Source organism: Nelusetta ayraudi, unplaced genomic scaffold, assembly GCF_046127955.1.
Source record: "Nelusetta ayraudi isolate G7.1 ecotype Tasmania unplaced genomic scaffold, CSIRO-AGI_Nayr_v1 ptg000033l, whole genome shotgun sequence".
Taxonomy (NCBI): domain Eukaryota; kingdom Metazoa; phylum Chordata; class Actinopteri; order Tetraodontiformes; family Monacanthidae; genus Nelusetta; species Nelusetta ayraudi.
Window position 1 is genome coordinate 650,341 of NW_027466083.1, and position 13,519 is coordinate 663,859.

General features: G+C 43.9%; 1 protein-coding gene across 14 annotated transcripts in view; it reads right to left on the bottom strand.

Annotated features, from left to right (window-relative positions):
* Nucleotides 1-238: 238 nt before the first annotated feature.
* Nucleotides 239-13,519, bottom strand: part of LOC142891663 (NACHT, LRR and PYD domains-containing protein 12-like) — a 44,840-nt gene continuing 31,559 nt past the window's right edge. For 4 of the 14 annotated variants that reach the window (XM_076031356.1, XM_076031354.1, XM_076031351.1 and 1 more), the window contains 4 exons: nt 12,598-12,774; nt 10,994-11,167; nt 1,396-1,569; nt 529-1,039 (listed from right to left, as the gene is read on the bottom strand). In XM_076031356.1, coding sequence (XP_075887471.1) covers nt 556-1,039; nt 1,396-1,569; nt 10,994-11,167; nt 12,598-12,774 — 1,009 coding nt within the window. In that variant the 3' untranslated portion in view covers nt 529-555. The other 10 variants (XM_076031353.1, XM_076031358.1, XM_076031359.1 and 7 more) reach the window with 10 other exon arrangements.

A 13,519-nucleotide genomic window follows, 5' to 3' on the forward strand; every position in this document is an offset into this window, starting at 1 on the left:
GACGGAGGAGAGCAAAATAAGTGACCTGGTTTCCTTGTGATTTATTGATGTCCTTCTTAACTCTCCACAGAATCATCTTGTAATGGTAAAGAAAATAAAGTCCCATAAAAAGTATTTTTCACCCCAAAAATAAAGGTGTGATATCAACTACACAACCTTCACAAAGCTGTCAGACTTTTACAAATTCATCTTTGTGCTTCACGTGTGAAATCAGGTTCAGTTCGATGGAGAACTCTGAAGTGAGAGCAGATCAGTGTGTTGTTGATGTGTTGAGATGTTCCAGCCGTGGATAATGAGAGCAGTGTGTGTGTGTGTGTGTGTGTGTGTGTGTGTGTGTGTGTGTGGCTTGCAGGTGGAGGAGGTGCGGAGCCTCGGTGTGTCATTCATCTCCACTTGTAGTTCTGTCAGCCACCTCTAGATGAAGCTCTCCTCTTAACTCTACTTCTCCTCCTCCCTGAACATCAACACATTACCTCCACCTGTAGAGAGAAGAAAGGGAGGAGGATGGGCAGTCTTCCACCTGTGGAGAGAAAAGGAGACAACAGGAGTCACGACTCATAGTCCTGATTGACTGACTGGTGAGAAGAAGCAGACTCTCAGTCGCATGTCAAGTGTGGAACATATGAAGGTCATGTGACCATGGAGTGTTGGACTGATACTGAGGCCTGATGAAGATGAACTGATCAATAATTGAGTGGTGAACTGAGAGAAGAAGCAGTTTGGCAGCAGATGTTGGATGAATGAGGAGCAGCTGGACGTCACCATCCTCCTCTCACACTGTGACTGGGAACACTGGACCTCTGCTGTGGGATCAACTGGCTTTGGTGCTGGAACCATCATCCACTGCTTCCAAACCAGTACTGACCTCACACTCTCCAGTTGATAGTCTCTGCTGTGGACAAGATCCATCAGTGGCTTCACTGCTGAATCCTTCAGGTGGTTCCTGCCCAGGTCCAGTTCTCTGAGGTGGGAGGGGTTGGACTTCAGAGCTGAGACCAGCCAATCACAGCTGATCTCTGACAACCTGCAGCTCCTCAATCTGAACACAGAATAAATAAGAATAAATGATGGAGAGTTTATAATGATGGAGAGTTTTTCCAGGGTGTCATCACTCTGAAAATCAAAGTGAAATGTGGACTTCAGAATCTGCAATAAAAGAAAATGTCATCTTGAAATTAAATCCTCAGTCCAAAATTAATGTGTCTTTAGATGATGTTTGGTCACATGACCACTGATTTACTTTTTCTTTCTTACTTCAGACACTGAATGAAATTTTCATATTTCTGGATGTCATGTTTATATGAATAAACCTTCAGTCCAATGTTTATCCAACATGTGTGATGAACTGTGTTTGGTGCTGAAACCATCATCCACTGGTTCCAAACCAGTACTGACCTCAGAAACTCCAGTTTACAGTCTGGACTCTGCAGAAAACCACTCAGCTCCTTCACTCCTGAATCCTGCAGCTGGTTCTCACTCAGGTCCAGCTCTCTGAAGTGGGAGGGGTTGGACTTCAGAGCTGAGAGCAGCCAATCACAGCTGAGCTCTGACAACCTGCAGTTCTCCAATCTTAAGAATACAATAACAATAACAACAGCAGTGTGTCAGTCAGTGTGCAGCCAATCATTAGTGATGATGGAAAATAATCAGTCTCGTTACAAGTCAAACATTCAAAGGAAGTATTGAAGAAATACTGCTGCACTGTTAATATGCCTCTAATATTTGTTCACAGGATCTTCTGCTCAGTCATGTGACCTTCACCACGAATCAACAACTTCCACTGAGCTCAAAAGATACTGGAGACATTTTCTGGCTGCAGATCGACATGAGTTTGGATCTTAAATATCTACATCTTGGCATCGGCTGTGGCAGAACCAGTTTTTCTTTTTCTTTCAACAAACTCTTCAGTCAGCGCTCTTATTTTACTTCTTCCTTTGAGTCCTTCTGCAATGGGTTCTTCTGTCTTTTGGATGATTCTCCGACGGAAAGACTCGTCCCTGTAATCTTTTGGTTCCCAAAGACAGGTGTTTAATATCTGGTTCACAGCGTTCACACTGAGCAGCTTTGCACACCAGCTGTCATCTAGTGTCAGAAAGTCACAACAACTAGACACAATGCTGTGAGTCTGTGTTGGATGTTCATCTGCTGACACACACTGTCCAGCAGTAGAAAACAAGAACTGACCTGAGAACTTCCAGTCTGCAGTGTGGACTCTGCAGTCCAGCACAGAGCAGCTTCACTCCAGGCTCCTTCAGGATGTTGCCACTCAGGTCCAGGTGTCTGAGTTGGGAGGGGCTGGACTTCAGAGCTGAGGACACCACTGCACAGTGAACCTCTGAGAGTTCACTGACTTGAAAGTCTGTACTTGAGGTTAAACTGATTGAAGGTCTGCAATGAAGGAGAGCAGAGTGTCAGGTTGTTGTCGACATGTGACACTGCTGATTGTGACAGTGATTCAAGGCTCATTCACATCTGATCAGCTGTATCATCATCATCATAATCATCATCATCATCACCACCACCACCACCAGGTTCTCAGTGTCTCCACTACTTTGTTGTTTAAAGTGTTGATTGTGTTGATTTACTGTCTGCATGAATCCTTCACACAGATCAAAGCTCCTCATTCTGCCACTGTCACATCTTCATCTCCATCCTGGACTCCAGTGGAGCAGCTTCACTCCACTCACCATCCAACACAAAGCAGCTGAGTTAGCCCTGTGTTGAGACCTGCAGCCACAAGTGGACCGCAACCACCATGTTGAGCCACCCTGTGACTGGAGGAGCTGCTGATATAGCAGGGGTGGCTACACACACACACACACACACACACACACACACACACACACACACACACACACACACACACACACACACACACACACACACACACTCTAGTTTCACGGATTGTGAACAAACCTTTTTAAATCTTCGAAACGTATCACGGCCTTCCTGCAGTTCCTCACAGCTGGAATCAGTCTCCATCTTCCCTCCATGGTTGTCTTGTACGTCCTGAGGTCCAACTCCTCCAGAACCTCCTCAGACATCAGCAGCACGTAGGCCAGAGCAGAACACTGGATATCTGAGAGTTCTTCCTCTGATCTGTTCTCTGACTGCAGGAACTCTTGGACCTCCTGATGCACTGACTGATCCTTCACCTCCAGCAGACAGTGGAAGATGTTGATGCTTCTGTCAGGAGAGATTCTACCAGTGTTCATCTTCTTCAGGTTTTTGATGACCTTCTGTAAGGTTCCTGGATGGTTGTCAGTGAGACCCAGCAGGCCTCCTAAGAGTCTCTGGTTGGATTCCAGACTGAGTCCATGGAGAAAGCGAACAAACAAGTCCAGGTGACCGTTTAGACTCTGCAGGGATTTCACCATCATCCTCTTCAGAAAGTTGTACAAGGGTTGGTCACCTTCTTCTTTTTGATTTGCAAATTTCAAAGACATAATTTGTGATGTCTCTGCTTTTGAGTCTTTGAGGAAATCCTGAAGAATCCCCTTCTTCCTGTTGGTGTAACAGTGGAAGCTGTAGACTGCAGCCAGAAACTCCTGGACGCTCAGATGAACGAAGCAGTAGACGGTTTTGTGGAAGATCACACTCTCTCTTCTGAAGATCTCTGTACAAACTCCTGAGTACAGAGAGGCGTCAGGCACACTGAGACCACACTTCTCCAGGTCTTCACTGTAGAACATGATGTTTCCACTCTCCAGATGTTCAAATGCCAGCTGGCCCAGCTTCAGAAGAAGCTCCCTGTCAGCCTTCGTCAGCTCCTGTGGACCTCCTCCATACTTGTGCTGCTTCCTCTTGGTCTGGACCAGCAGGAAGTGTGAGTACATGTCAGTCAGGGTCTTGGGCAGCTCTCCTCTCTGCTCTGAGCTCAACATGCTCTCCAGAACTGTGGCAGTGATCCAGCAGAAGACCGGGATCTGACACATGATGTGGAGGCTCCTGGTTTCCTTGATGTGGGAGATGATCCTGCTGGACATATCTTCTCTATCTCGGAACCTCCTCCTGAAATACTCCTCCTTCTGGTCATCGGTGAAGCCTCGTACTTCTGTCAGCCTGTCCACACATGACGGAGGGATCTGATTGGCTGCTGCAGGTCTGGAAGTTATCCACAGCAGAGCCGAGGGAAGCAGATCTCCTCTGATCAGGTTTGTCAGCAGGACGCTGACTGACTTCTTCTGAGTGACGTCAGTCACCACCTGCTTCTTCTTAAAGTCCAGAGCCAGTCTGCTTTCATCCAGGCCGTCCAAGATGAAGAGAAGTTTGCAGACATGCAGCTGCTCTGCTGTGAGCTTCTCTAACGTTGGATGGAAAACACGGAGCAGCTCCAGAAGACTGTAGTGCTGCTCTTTGACCAAGTTGAGCTCCCTGAATGAGAGAGGAAGCACCAGATGAAGGTCCTGGTTCTCCAGGCCCTGGGCCCAGTCCAGAGTGAACTTCTGCACTGAGAAGGTTTTTCCAACCCCAGCGACGCCGTTGGTCAGCACCACTCTGACTCTGAGTCCCTGCTGCTCAGGTGAAGCTTCAAAGATCTGGCTGCACCTGATTGGACAGTCATGGAAGCTCTTCTTCATTTCCTCTGTCTTCTTGGGCTTCTTGGTCTCCAGCTGCCTGAACTCATGCTGTCTGTTGACCTCCTCACTCAGTCCCTCAGTGATGTAGAGGTCAGTGTAGATGCTGTTGAGGAGGGTTTGACTTCCTGCTTCTTCACCTTCAGTCACACGTTCACATCTCCTCTCCAGACTGATCTTCTGCTGCTGTAGAAGCTCCTGCAGACCATCAGCCACTGGAGCAGAGAAAAGGTTGGAGAAGAAAACCTCATCATTTTCTGTCGACAACTTGAAGCTAAAACCACCCAAACCCCATTTTTCAGATGAAGCTGCTGCTGCACCTATGTGATTTGTCTTGGTGGAACTGTATCCTGGGTCTTCACTGAAGGTCAGAAGTAAACCTTTGGACTGGGCACTCTTCATGGACAGACAGCTGGACACTGAAGACTCTGCTCTCTGTCTGTGTTGAAAACAGGAATATTTAAGTTCACATTCAAAAGTTCAATCCTGTATATGAGTTTGTCCAGGATGAGGGCAAGGTGAACAGAGAAGACAAGATTTCTGCTTCCAAAAAAAACATTTATTTTCTTGAATCTAGAAGACAGAAAAAAATGCATACAAAAAATGGCTCACATATATATATATACACACACACTCAACGCAAGAAAACTTGGGTCAGCTTTACTTAAAGCCCACAAATCTCTTTTACTCTCATTTACCTGGGAAAACATTTCCTGGAAGAAAAATACATAAAATAATTCTGCCATAAGAGGTCAATATTCTTCCTTTTGTCCATCTATCTGTCCATTTAAAATGAAAGAAATAATAGTTTACATGCAACTGAAAATCCCCCTGTCCATGTCCTCATCACATCCTCGCCCTATAAATGGTCGTCTGTACACCTGCGTCCCTCTTTTGCCTGTGGATTCAAGTGACCGGTTATGGTAAGTAAACGTCTTTGCAGCTATATAGCTGTATGTGACCCTGTGCTGAAATAAATGTATGTTCAAACCCAAAATGTGTCATGTCCTTTCTGCGATGTTCTATGTGTTGAATGCATAAATTAAACAGAAATAAATTAACACAATGTGGAACTAAAGAAAATATCGACAGACGTAAAGGTTGGGTTGGGAAGGCAAGCCTTGTCTTCACCACAAATCCTCCTTTCATTTTATGTTTGCTTCTCCATGAAAACTGACAGGAAGCTGTCACCCTCGTTCCTTCAGAAACCATTCAGTCACTGTTCTTTCGTCTCTTTTCAAATTAATGCAGTTTCATGTTTGAAGACTTTCTGTATTTTCCTCCAAGGAAGTGACGGCTGAGTCACGTTGGAGGGAATTCTGAATTAAATCATTTAAATGCGAAGGTGCTGCAGTTCAAGACATGAAGCACAAAAAAGCTGTCACATGATCAAGTTTATCAAGCTTTTATTTTGAAATGTTCAGTTGTTCTTGTGTAACATGAGCCTCATCGTTAAAACCACAAACATTCTTTAACTGTTCAGCACAGACAACAGTTTCCAGCAATCACTTCCTCCACTTCACACACGTTGTTGCTTTGTGGTGATTTTAATGTGATAAAAAATTGTGAAAGAAGATGAATGAAAGAAGTGCGTTTCTCCAAGCAAACACTAATTCTAAAACTTTCAATGGATAGTGAATTATTTTCAGAGAAAACATCGCAGCAGAGACTGAGGAAAGATTTTCTTACTGAGTCTCAGAGGTTCCAGGTTCCTTACTGAAGACTGGAGGCTGACATCTGGAGTGGTCACTCTTTAGAGACAAACAGCTGGACACTCCAGACTCTGCTCTGCCCTCCTCTTCCTCCACACAAACACTCATCTCCTGAAGTGGAGTCAGTCTGAGGTCAAACAGGAAGTGTGACAGTGAGAACACAGTGAGATCCGCCTCAGACAGAGAGAAGAGGAAGAAACATGTCAGAAGAAGACAGAAGTCCACCGCTCACTCTGATCCTGTGGACTGACATCAGATTTAATGTGGATTATTTAGTGAGTGAGGACTCACCCTGCTTCGCTGCTCAGTCCGACCGCTGCTGCTGCTGCTCAACTCAATGGAGGCTCACAGACAACATTCACTTTCAAGCTAGAAAAAAAACCTGCTTTACCTGTTTCTTAAACACTGCAGATCCTCTCAACATTCCTGCGTTCTTTGCCTCCCATTTCCTGGAAATCACATGACTTAGGGCCGCACCTTCATCCATCTGAGCATTTGAGTGAGATCAGAATCAGCAAAGTCCGGTTCCACATCAACATTTAAAGAAATGCTTCAGGCAGGTTGGTGGAATCCCAGTCCACTCTGGGAGCCGGAACACCGTAAGGCTCGATTTCTTGCAGAGATAGCTTTGTTTCTGACCCCATGTAATATTTGCAGCCTAGAGGCGCCTCTGTGTGGCACTATCTAATTGGATAGCTAATTGGATCCTAATGTCCCATTATCTTTATTTCCTCCCTCCGATGTCTCTTTGTTGTTTGTTTCATATTTATTTTATGTACTGTAATACACAATACACAATAAGCATTAAGAACATGACACTATTTTAACACAACAAGAACATGAACAGAAGAAATTGTACAGGCACAGATGAAACGTCAGTTAACGTCAAGGTCACACAGGTCAGTGGTGATAGGTGTTTATTTTGGGAATATAATGTCTGAGCTCAGTTTTAAAAAACAACAGAAGAATTACTGAATACATTTTGTTAGTCAGACAATTAGGTTGATGACGTAACAATGCTCTCATTTGGTAGCAGGACAAGAAAAAGTACAGACAATTTTACAAAAGTGGGAGAAAAATTTGTATCAAAATCAAAAATTTGAATCAGTGTTTTGACAAATTAAACAAAGTCTTACTGGAAAACACCTGAGAGGGAGAAGAGCGAAATAAATGATCTGGTTTCCTTCTGATTCCTTGACGTCCTTATTTCTCCACGGAAAGAAACATCTTGCAAGGATAAAAAACATGAATTCTTTTGAGGGAAACTTCTTTTGTCTCATTTATAATTCAATAAACATTTGAGTTCCAAACACGGTTGGTTGTGAATGAATTTGTCTGTTTCAGATGAGACAACACGTTTTATCTGATTTATTTATTTAGGGCAGTGGTGTCAAACATATGGCCTGCGGGCCGGATCAGGCCTGCGAACTGGGTTTTTCCGGCCCGCGAGGTGAGTTTGCAAAGTATTAAAAACTACAATTTTTCAATGAAAGAAACTGCTGGTCTAAATCTGTCCACTTGATGTCCCAATATTGTTTCTGCTTCGCAAACAAACTTAATGTTGGGACTGAGCAAGTCAGCACAAGTACAGCCACTCACGTCTCCTATTGGCTACCCTCATTGCCCCAGCATGTCTCCTATTGACTGCCCTCATCGCCCCAGGATGTCTCTGTCGAAACAGACAAAGTTGATGCAGAGCAGTGTTGCCAACTTGGCAACTTTTTTTTTTTTTTTTTCAAGAGCGACGAGTGACAAATCTAGCAACCTTTCCTGGTGTTATTGGAGACTTTTCTGGTATTTGGGAGTCTGACATGAAAGCAAGTATCGTTCCTCCGCAGTTCTTGTTGTCAGTGAGCAGCGGGTGTTGCCGCGAGCTCCTGCCCGGCCCCAAAGTAGTCGCGGCAGTCAGGAGACCCTCAGAGAGGAGACCCTCAGAGAGGAGACCCTCACCACTCCTCGCCCAGGCAGCAAATGAGTCGCCGAACGCGCCCTTTCTTACAGAGTGGGATGTAAGTGTAAATGTTTATTCATTGTTACATTCAAATAAATCACTGCATTTGACTCACACAGCCTCAGTCACTTACTCACCCTTAATTCTATAAACTTATAGTCCCACAACAATCTTCTTAAATGACGTGGTTAAAACTAAAAGCTAAATATATGTGACACTCATCAAAGCAGTTGTGAGGCTCTGACCAGCCAAATCTTCTCACTAATTAACAAGCCAACGATACTATGCATTAAAACACAACTGAACTTCTCTTAGACACAATTTCAGAAAATGTTAAACAATGCTATGTTTATTAAAAAAATAATATAGGGCAGATTGAAGTAAATATATTTAATACAATTTAAAATGTATTTATAAAATATAAAACAATTAACCTAAAATATATTTAGGGTGGGTTTTTTTTACTCTCTTTTTGTCTCTCCCAAGACATTATTCCTCTCCTACAGCATCCATTGCCATCAAGTGCAAATTGTCTATGCAAATTAGACAATGACGTCATTTGGCAATAGACTCAAAGAACACAAACAAAGTAAAACAAAGAAAATAATTGGAAGTTGTTATTTGTTATTACCATGCCATGATTTTACTGGTCCAGCCCACTTGGGAATAGATTTTCCCCTATGTGGCCCGTGAACTAAAATGAGTTTAACACCCCTGATTTAGGGTCATAAACCAGAAAATAAGTCTCATAAAAAGTATTTTTCACCCCAAAAATAAAGTTGTGATATCAACTACACAACCTTCACAACGCTGTCAGACTTTTACAAATTCAACTTTGTGCTTCACACGAGAAATCAGGTTCAATTAAATGGACCTTCATGCTGAGATGTTCCAGTTGTGAATAATGAGAGCAAAACCAGCGGTTGTGTTTCGCCAGCCACCAGGCTCAACTGGGGTCAAAGGTCGTGCCATGGCCTTGTCTCAATTCAGGGTCTGCACCCTTCGAACGGAGTGTCCTCCGTCTGAAGGAAGCGTTCTTCGAGTTCCCAGCCTAGAAGGACGGACCAAACTCCGCCTCCCCAGTAACATACCCGGGACGATCTAGCCTTCGGTGTATTTCTTTGTTGCATCACCGCCGTTCCCCCCTGCTGGCCAACCCCGGAAGTGACGTTTTTCTAGTATCAAGCTAACCATTGGTTCGCCATCTAATGATGCCGTTGGATGAACAAATAAATAAAATCCTACCTGTGTGTGTGTGTGTGTGTGTGGCTTGCAGGTGCAGGAGGGGCAGTGCCTCGGTGTGTGACTCATGCCCACTTTTTGTAGTTCTGTCAGCCGCCACTAGATGGAGCGCTCCTCTTCACTCTCCTTCTCATCCTCCCTCAGTTCTCCCAGCTGTAGAGAGAAGGGACAGCAGGAGTCACGAATCATAGTACATATATATATATATATATATATATATATATGTATATATATATATATATATACTCAGACATTTTCAAGACTTCACTTTACCACGCTATCGTCCCCCCCGTGCTTCAAAGGCAGCTACAATTCCAGTACCAAAGCAATCAACCATCACTTAACTGTCCCCCTTTTGCACTCACATCCACCGTCATGAAGTGCTTCGGGAGAGTGGTGAAGGACCACATCATCTCCATACCCCCCCTCATCATTCAACTGTTCTAGTTGCATACGAACCCAACTAACCCAACTACTCCACTGAGGATGCCATCTCCACTGCTCTTCACCTGAGCCTGGAGCACCTGGAGGAGAAGGACACCCATGTACGGATGTTGTTCTTGGACATTCAATACCATCATCCCCCAGGACCTGGTGTGCAAACTGCGACCCACGGGCCTCAAGATAACCCTGTGTAACTGGTTCCTTGACTTCCTCACCAACAGAACCCAGTCTGTCCAGGGGTGTAAAAACAACTCTGTTGTCATCTTCCTGAACACCGGCAACCCCGAGGGCTGCGTTCTGAGCCCCCCGCTGTTCACCCTGATGACCCATAACTGTACAATACATTAATGTGTAATATTTCTATTTTTGTTTAATTCTGTCTATTGTTTTTTCCCCCACCACCATTCTACCTCCAGATGATTGGCATTTTTATTTTTTAAATTACACAGTGTAGCAAAGATTCCTGTACTCCAGAGCCGATGCAAATATATATTTCGTTGTATTAGAATTCACTGCTGTGTTTCCCTTTGTGATGACAATACAGAAAGTCTAAGTCATGGTCTAACTGGATTTGGTGCTGGAACCATCATCCACTGGTTCCAAACCAGTACTGACCTCACAGTCTCCAGTTGATAGTCTCTGCTGTCAACAAGATCCATCAGTGGCTTCACTCCTGAATCCTGTAGCTGGTTCTGACTCAGGTCCAGGTGTCTGAGGTGGGAGGGGTTGGACTTCAGAGCTGAGAGCAGCCAATCACAGCTGAGCTCTGACAAACTGCACCAATTCAACCTGAATAAAAAATAAATGGAGTGTTTTACCAGGGGGTGACTCTCAAACTATAATGTTGTTCGGAATCTGCAACTAAAAAAAAACAAGAGAGGGAGGGCGATCAAATCAGTGCGTAAATATAGAATCTGACCACTAGATGGCAATATTTTACACACGATACCTTTAAAATCAGTTTCAGACATTTCAAACACAAACAAATTGAATTTCCAGCTCAAGTGAAGTGAAAAACAACAACAACAAGAGTGAGAGAAATTGTAGAGTGAAGACGGTGAACTGACCTCAGAGTCTCCAGTTTACAGTCTGGACTCTGCAGAAAACCACTCAGCACCTTCACTCCTGAATCCTTCAGCTGGTTCTGACTCAGGTCCAGGAGACTGAGGTGGGAGGGGTTGGACTTCAGAGCTGAGACCAGCCAATCACAGCTGAGCTCTGACAAACTGCAGCTCTCCAACCTGAATAAAGAATAAATGATTGTGTGTGTTTTGATCACTATCTTAATTGCAAATTTCCCCACTGGGGGATTAATAAAGGCTTTCTATTATGTTATTTTCTATTCTATTCTTAAATTAACAAATCGTAATGTCTGTACACTGTAATGTCCATTAAACCAAACAGAGAAACAACATAATTAAAATAATTAATCACCACAATAAAATATTTTTATATCAACCTGTTCAGTCATGTGACCATTGATCATCTTTTAAAAATGTTTGAATTCATTTATTAATTTTTCCTCAAAGGTGCAGTGTGTAAAATTAGTCAAGATTTATTGGTGAAAGCTTCATATACAACCATCAATATATTTTTCCAAGTGTTTGATTAGTATAAAATAAAGGTCCTTTGGTTTTCCTGCCCATATAATGGTTCTAAATATATAAACATACATAGGATCAAAGGTCGTGGCCATCTTGCGCCGCCATGTTTGTAGGCGGCTGGTTGGGAAGATGAGTTTGAGAGACCGTTTCATATTGATGGTTGGAGGCTGGAATCCTCTAATAAAGCAAATGCTGAGAACAAATGGTTATTAAGTGACTGAAATGCAGTGGAATCTTTTCTGCATCTTGCTCATCATCAATACTGAACTGACTGAGATGATAGAACCTGCATTGACCCTTGACCTTCTGCTGAGTCCAGCTGGATCTAGCTACAGTATCTAAGTGCTCATACAGGTGGCTAATGGTAGCACTAGCTAGAGTCACCAACTGTCCCTTAAAATACAGAATTGTTGTGGTCCTGATTTAGAACTTTTATGTAACCAGCGAAAGGTAAATATGTTGTCTCTTTCTGTGTTCTGCGCTTTATCTAACTGTTGTAGCATGAAACAGACTGGATGTTTCATGCAACTCTACACAGTGTATAGAGTTGCCAACCATCCATTAAAATACAGAATTGTCACGTATTTGACAATTAAATGGCGCGTCCCGTTTTAAATTGATTTCTGAGTTTTCAGAGAGTTTTCGCTCAGAACCGTGACCTACGTAGCTGCAGGCAATACCATTGCACAACCCATTCACAACATCTGCGTACTGGCTGCGTAGCTTGCGTAGAGTAGCAATAACTTGGGATCACTTGTTCTTTTCACCCAGCCATCCACTTTCAATACCCAATTATTCCTGAGCTCAGGGTCACAGTGGTCTGCTGGAGCCTCTCCCAGCTGTCAGAGGGTGAAGGCAGTGGGACACTCTGGACCAGTCGCCAGTTCATCGCAGGGCCACATAGAGACAAACCCTTCATTCCATTCGCACTCACATACACACCAATGGACAATTTAGAGTTTCCAATTCACCTCACATGCATCTGCAAATTGAATTTCCAAAACAAAGTGACCATGACAACAAAAACAAGAGTGAGAGAAGTCGTAGAGTGAAGAGGGTGAACTGACCTCAGAGTCTCCAGTTTACAGTCTGGACTCTGCAGAAAACCACTCAGCACCTTCACTCCTGAATCCTGCAGCTGGTTGTTCTGACTCAGGTCCAGCTCTCTGAGGTGGGAGGGGTTGGACATCAGAGCTGAGACCAGCCAATCACAGTTGAGCTCTGACAACCTGCAGCTCTCCAGCCTGAATAGAATAGAAAAATAATAAATATTTGATTTCTTCCATGTTGTAAATGTCATATTAAGAGTCAATTCTCATGTTGATGATCCAGATGTGCAGCGGTCTGTATCATTGAGTCATTCCCTCAAACAGGTCTTGGTGCCAGTGTGGATCATCATCATGTTGTCAACACAATAAATCCACTCCACATGTCAACACAATAACAAAAACAGTGTGTCGGTCAGTCAGCAGTGAAGCTGGAAAATAATATGCGAGTTGATATATCCTCACAAGAGCCCTAGGTGTGGACAGTTCATTGTTTTTTGGTGAATTTTTAATTTTTGGGAAGAACAACGGAGGAAGAAGCTCGCCAGCCACAGGAGCCACGCGTTCTCAAACTAAGCCACGGTGCGTCTCCAGACATGAAAATATCAACAACATCCAATTTGTCTCGATACAGTAAGTGTTGAATATTTGGTTCAAAGTGTTCACACTGAGCAGCGTTACACACCAGTTGCCATCTACTGTCACACAGTCACAACAGCTAGACACAGTGTTGTCAGGTTGCGTTGGATGTTCATCTGCTGACACGCACTGTCCACCAGTAGAAACCAAGAACTGACCTGAGAACTTCCAGTCTGCAGTGTGGACTCTGCAGTCCAGCACAGAGCAGCTTCACTCCAGGATTCTCCAGGATGTTCTCACTCAGGTCCAGCAGTGTGAGGTGGGAGGGGCTTGACTTCAGAGCTGAGGACACCACTTCATAGTG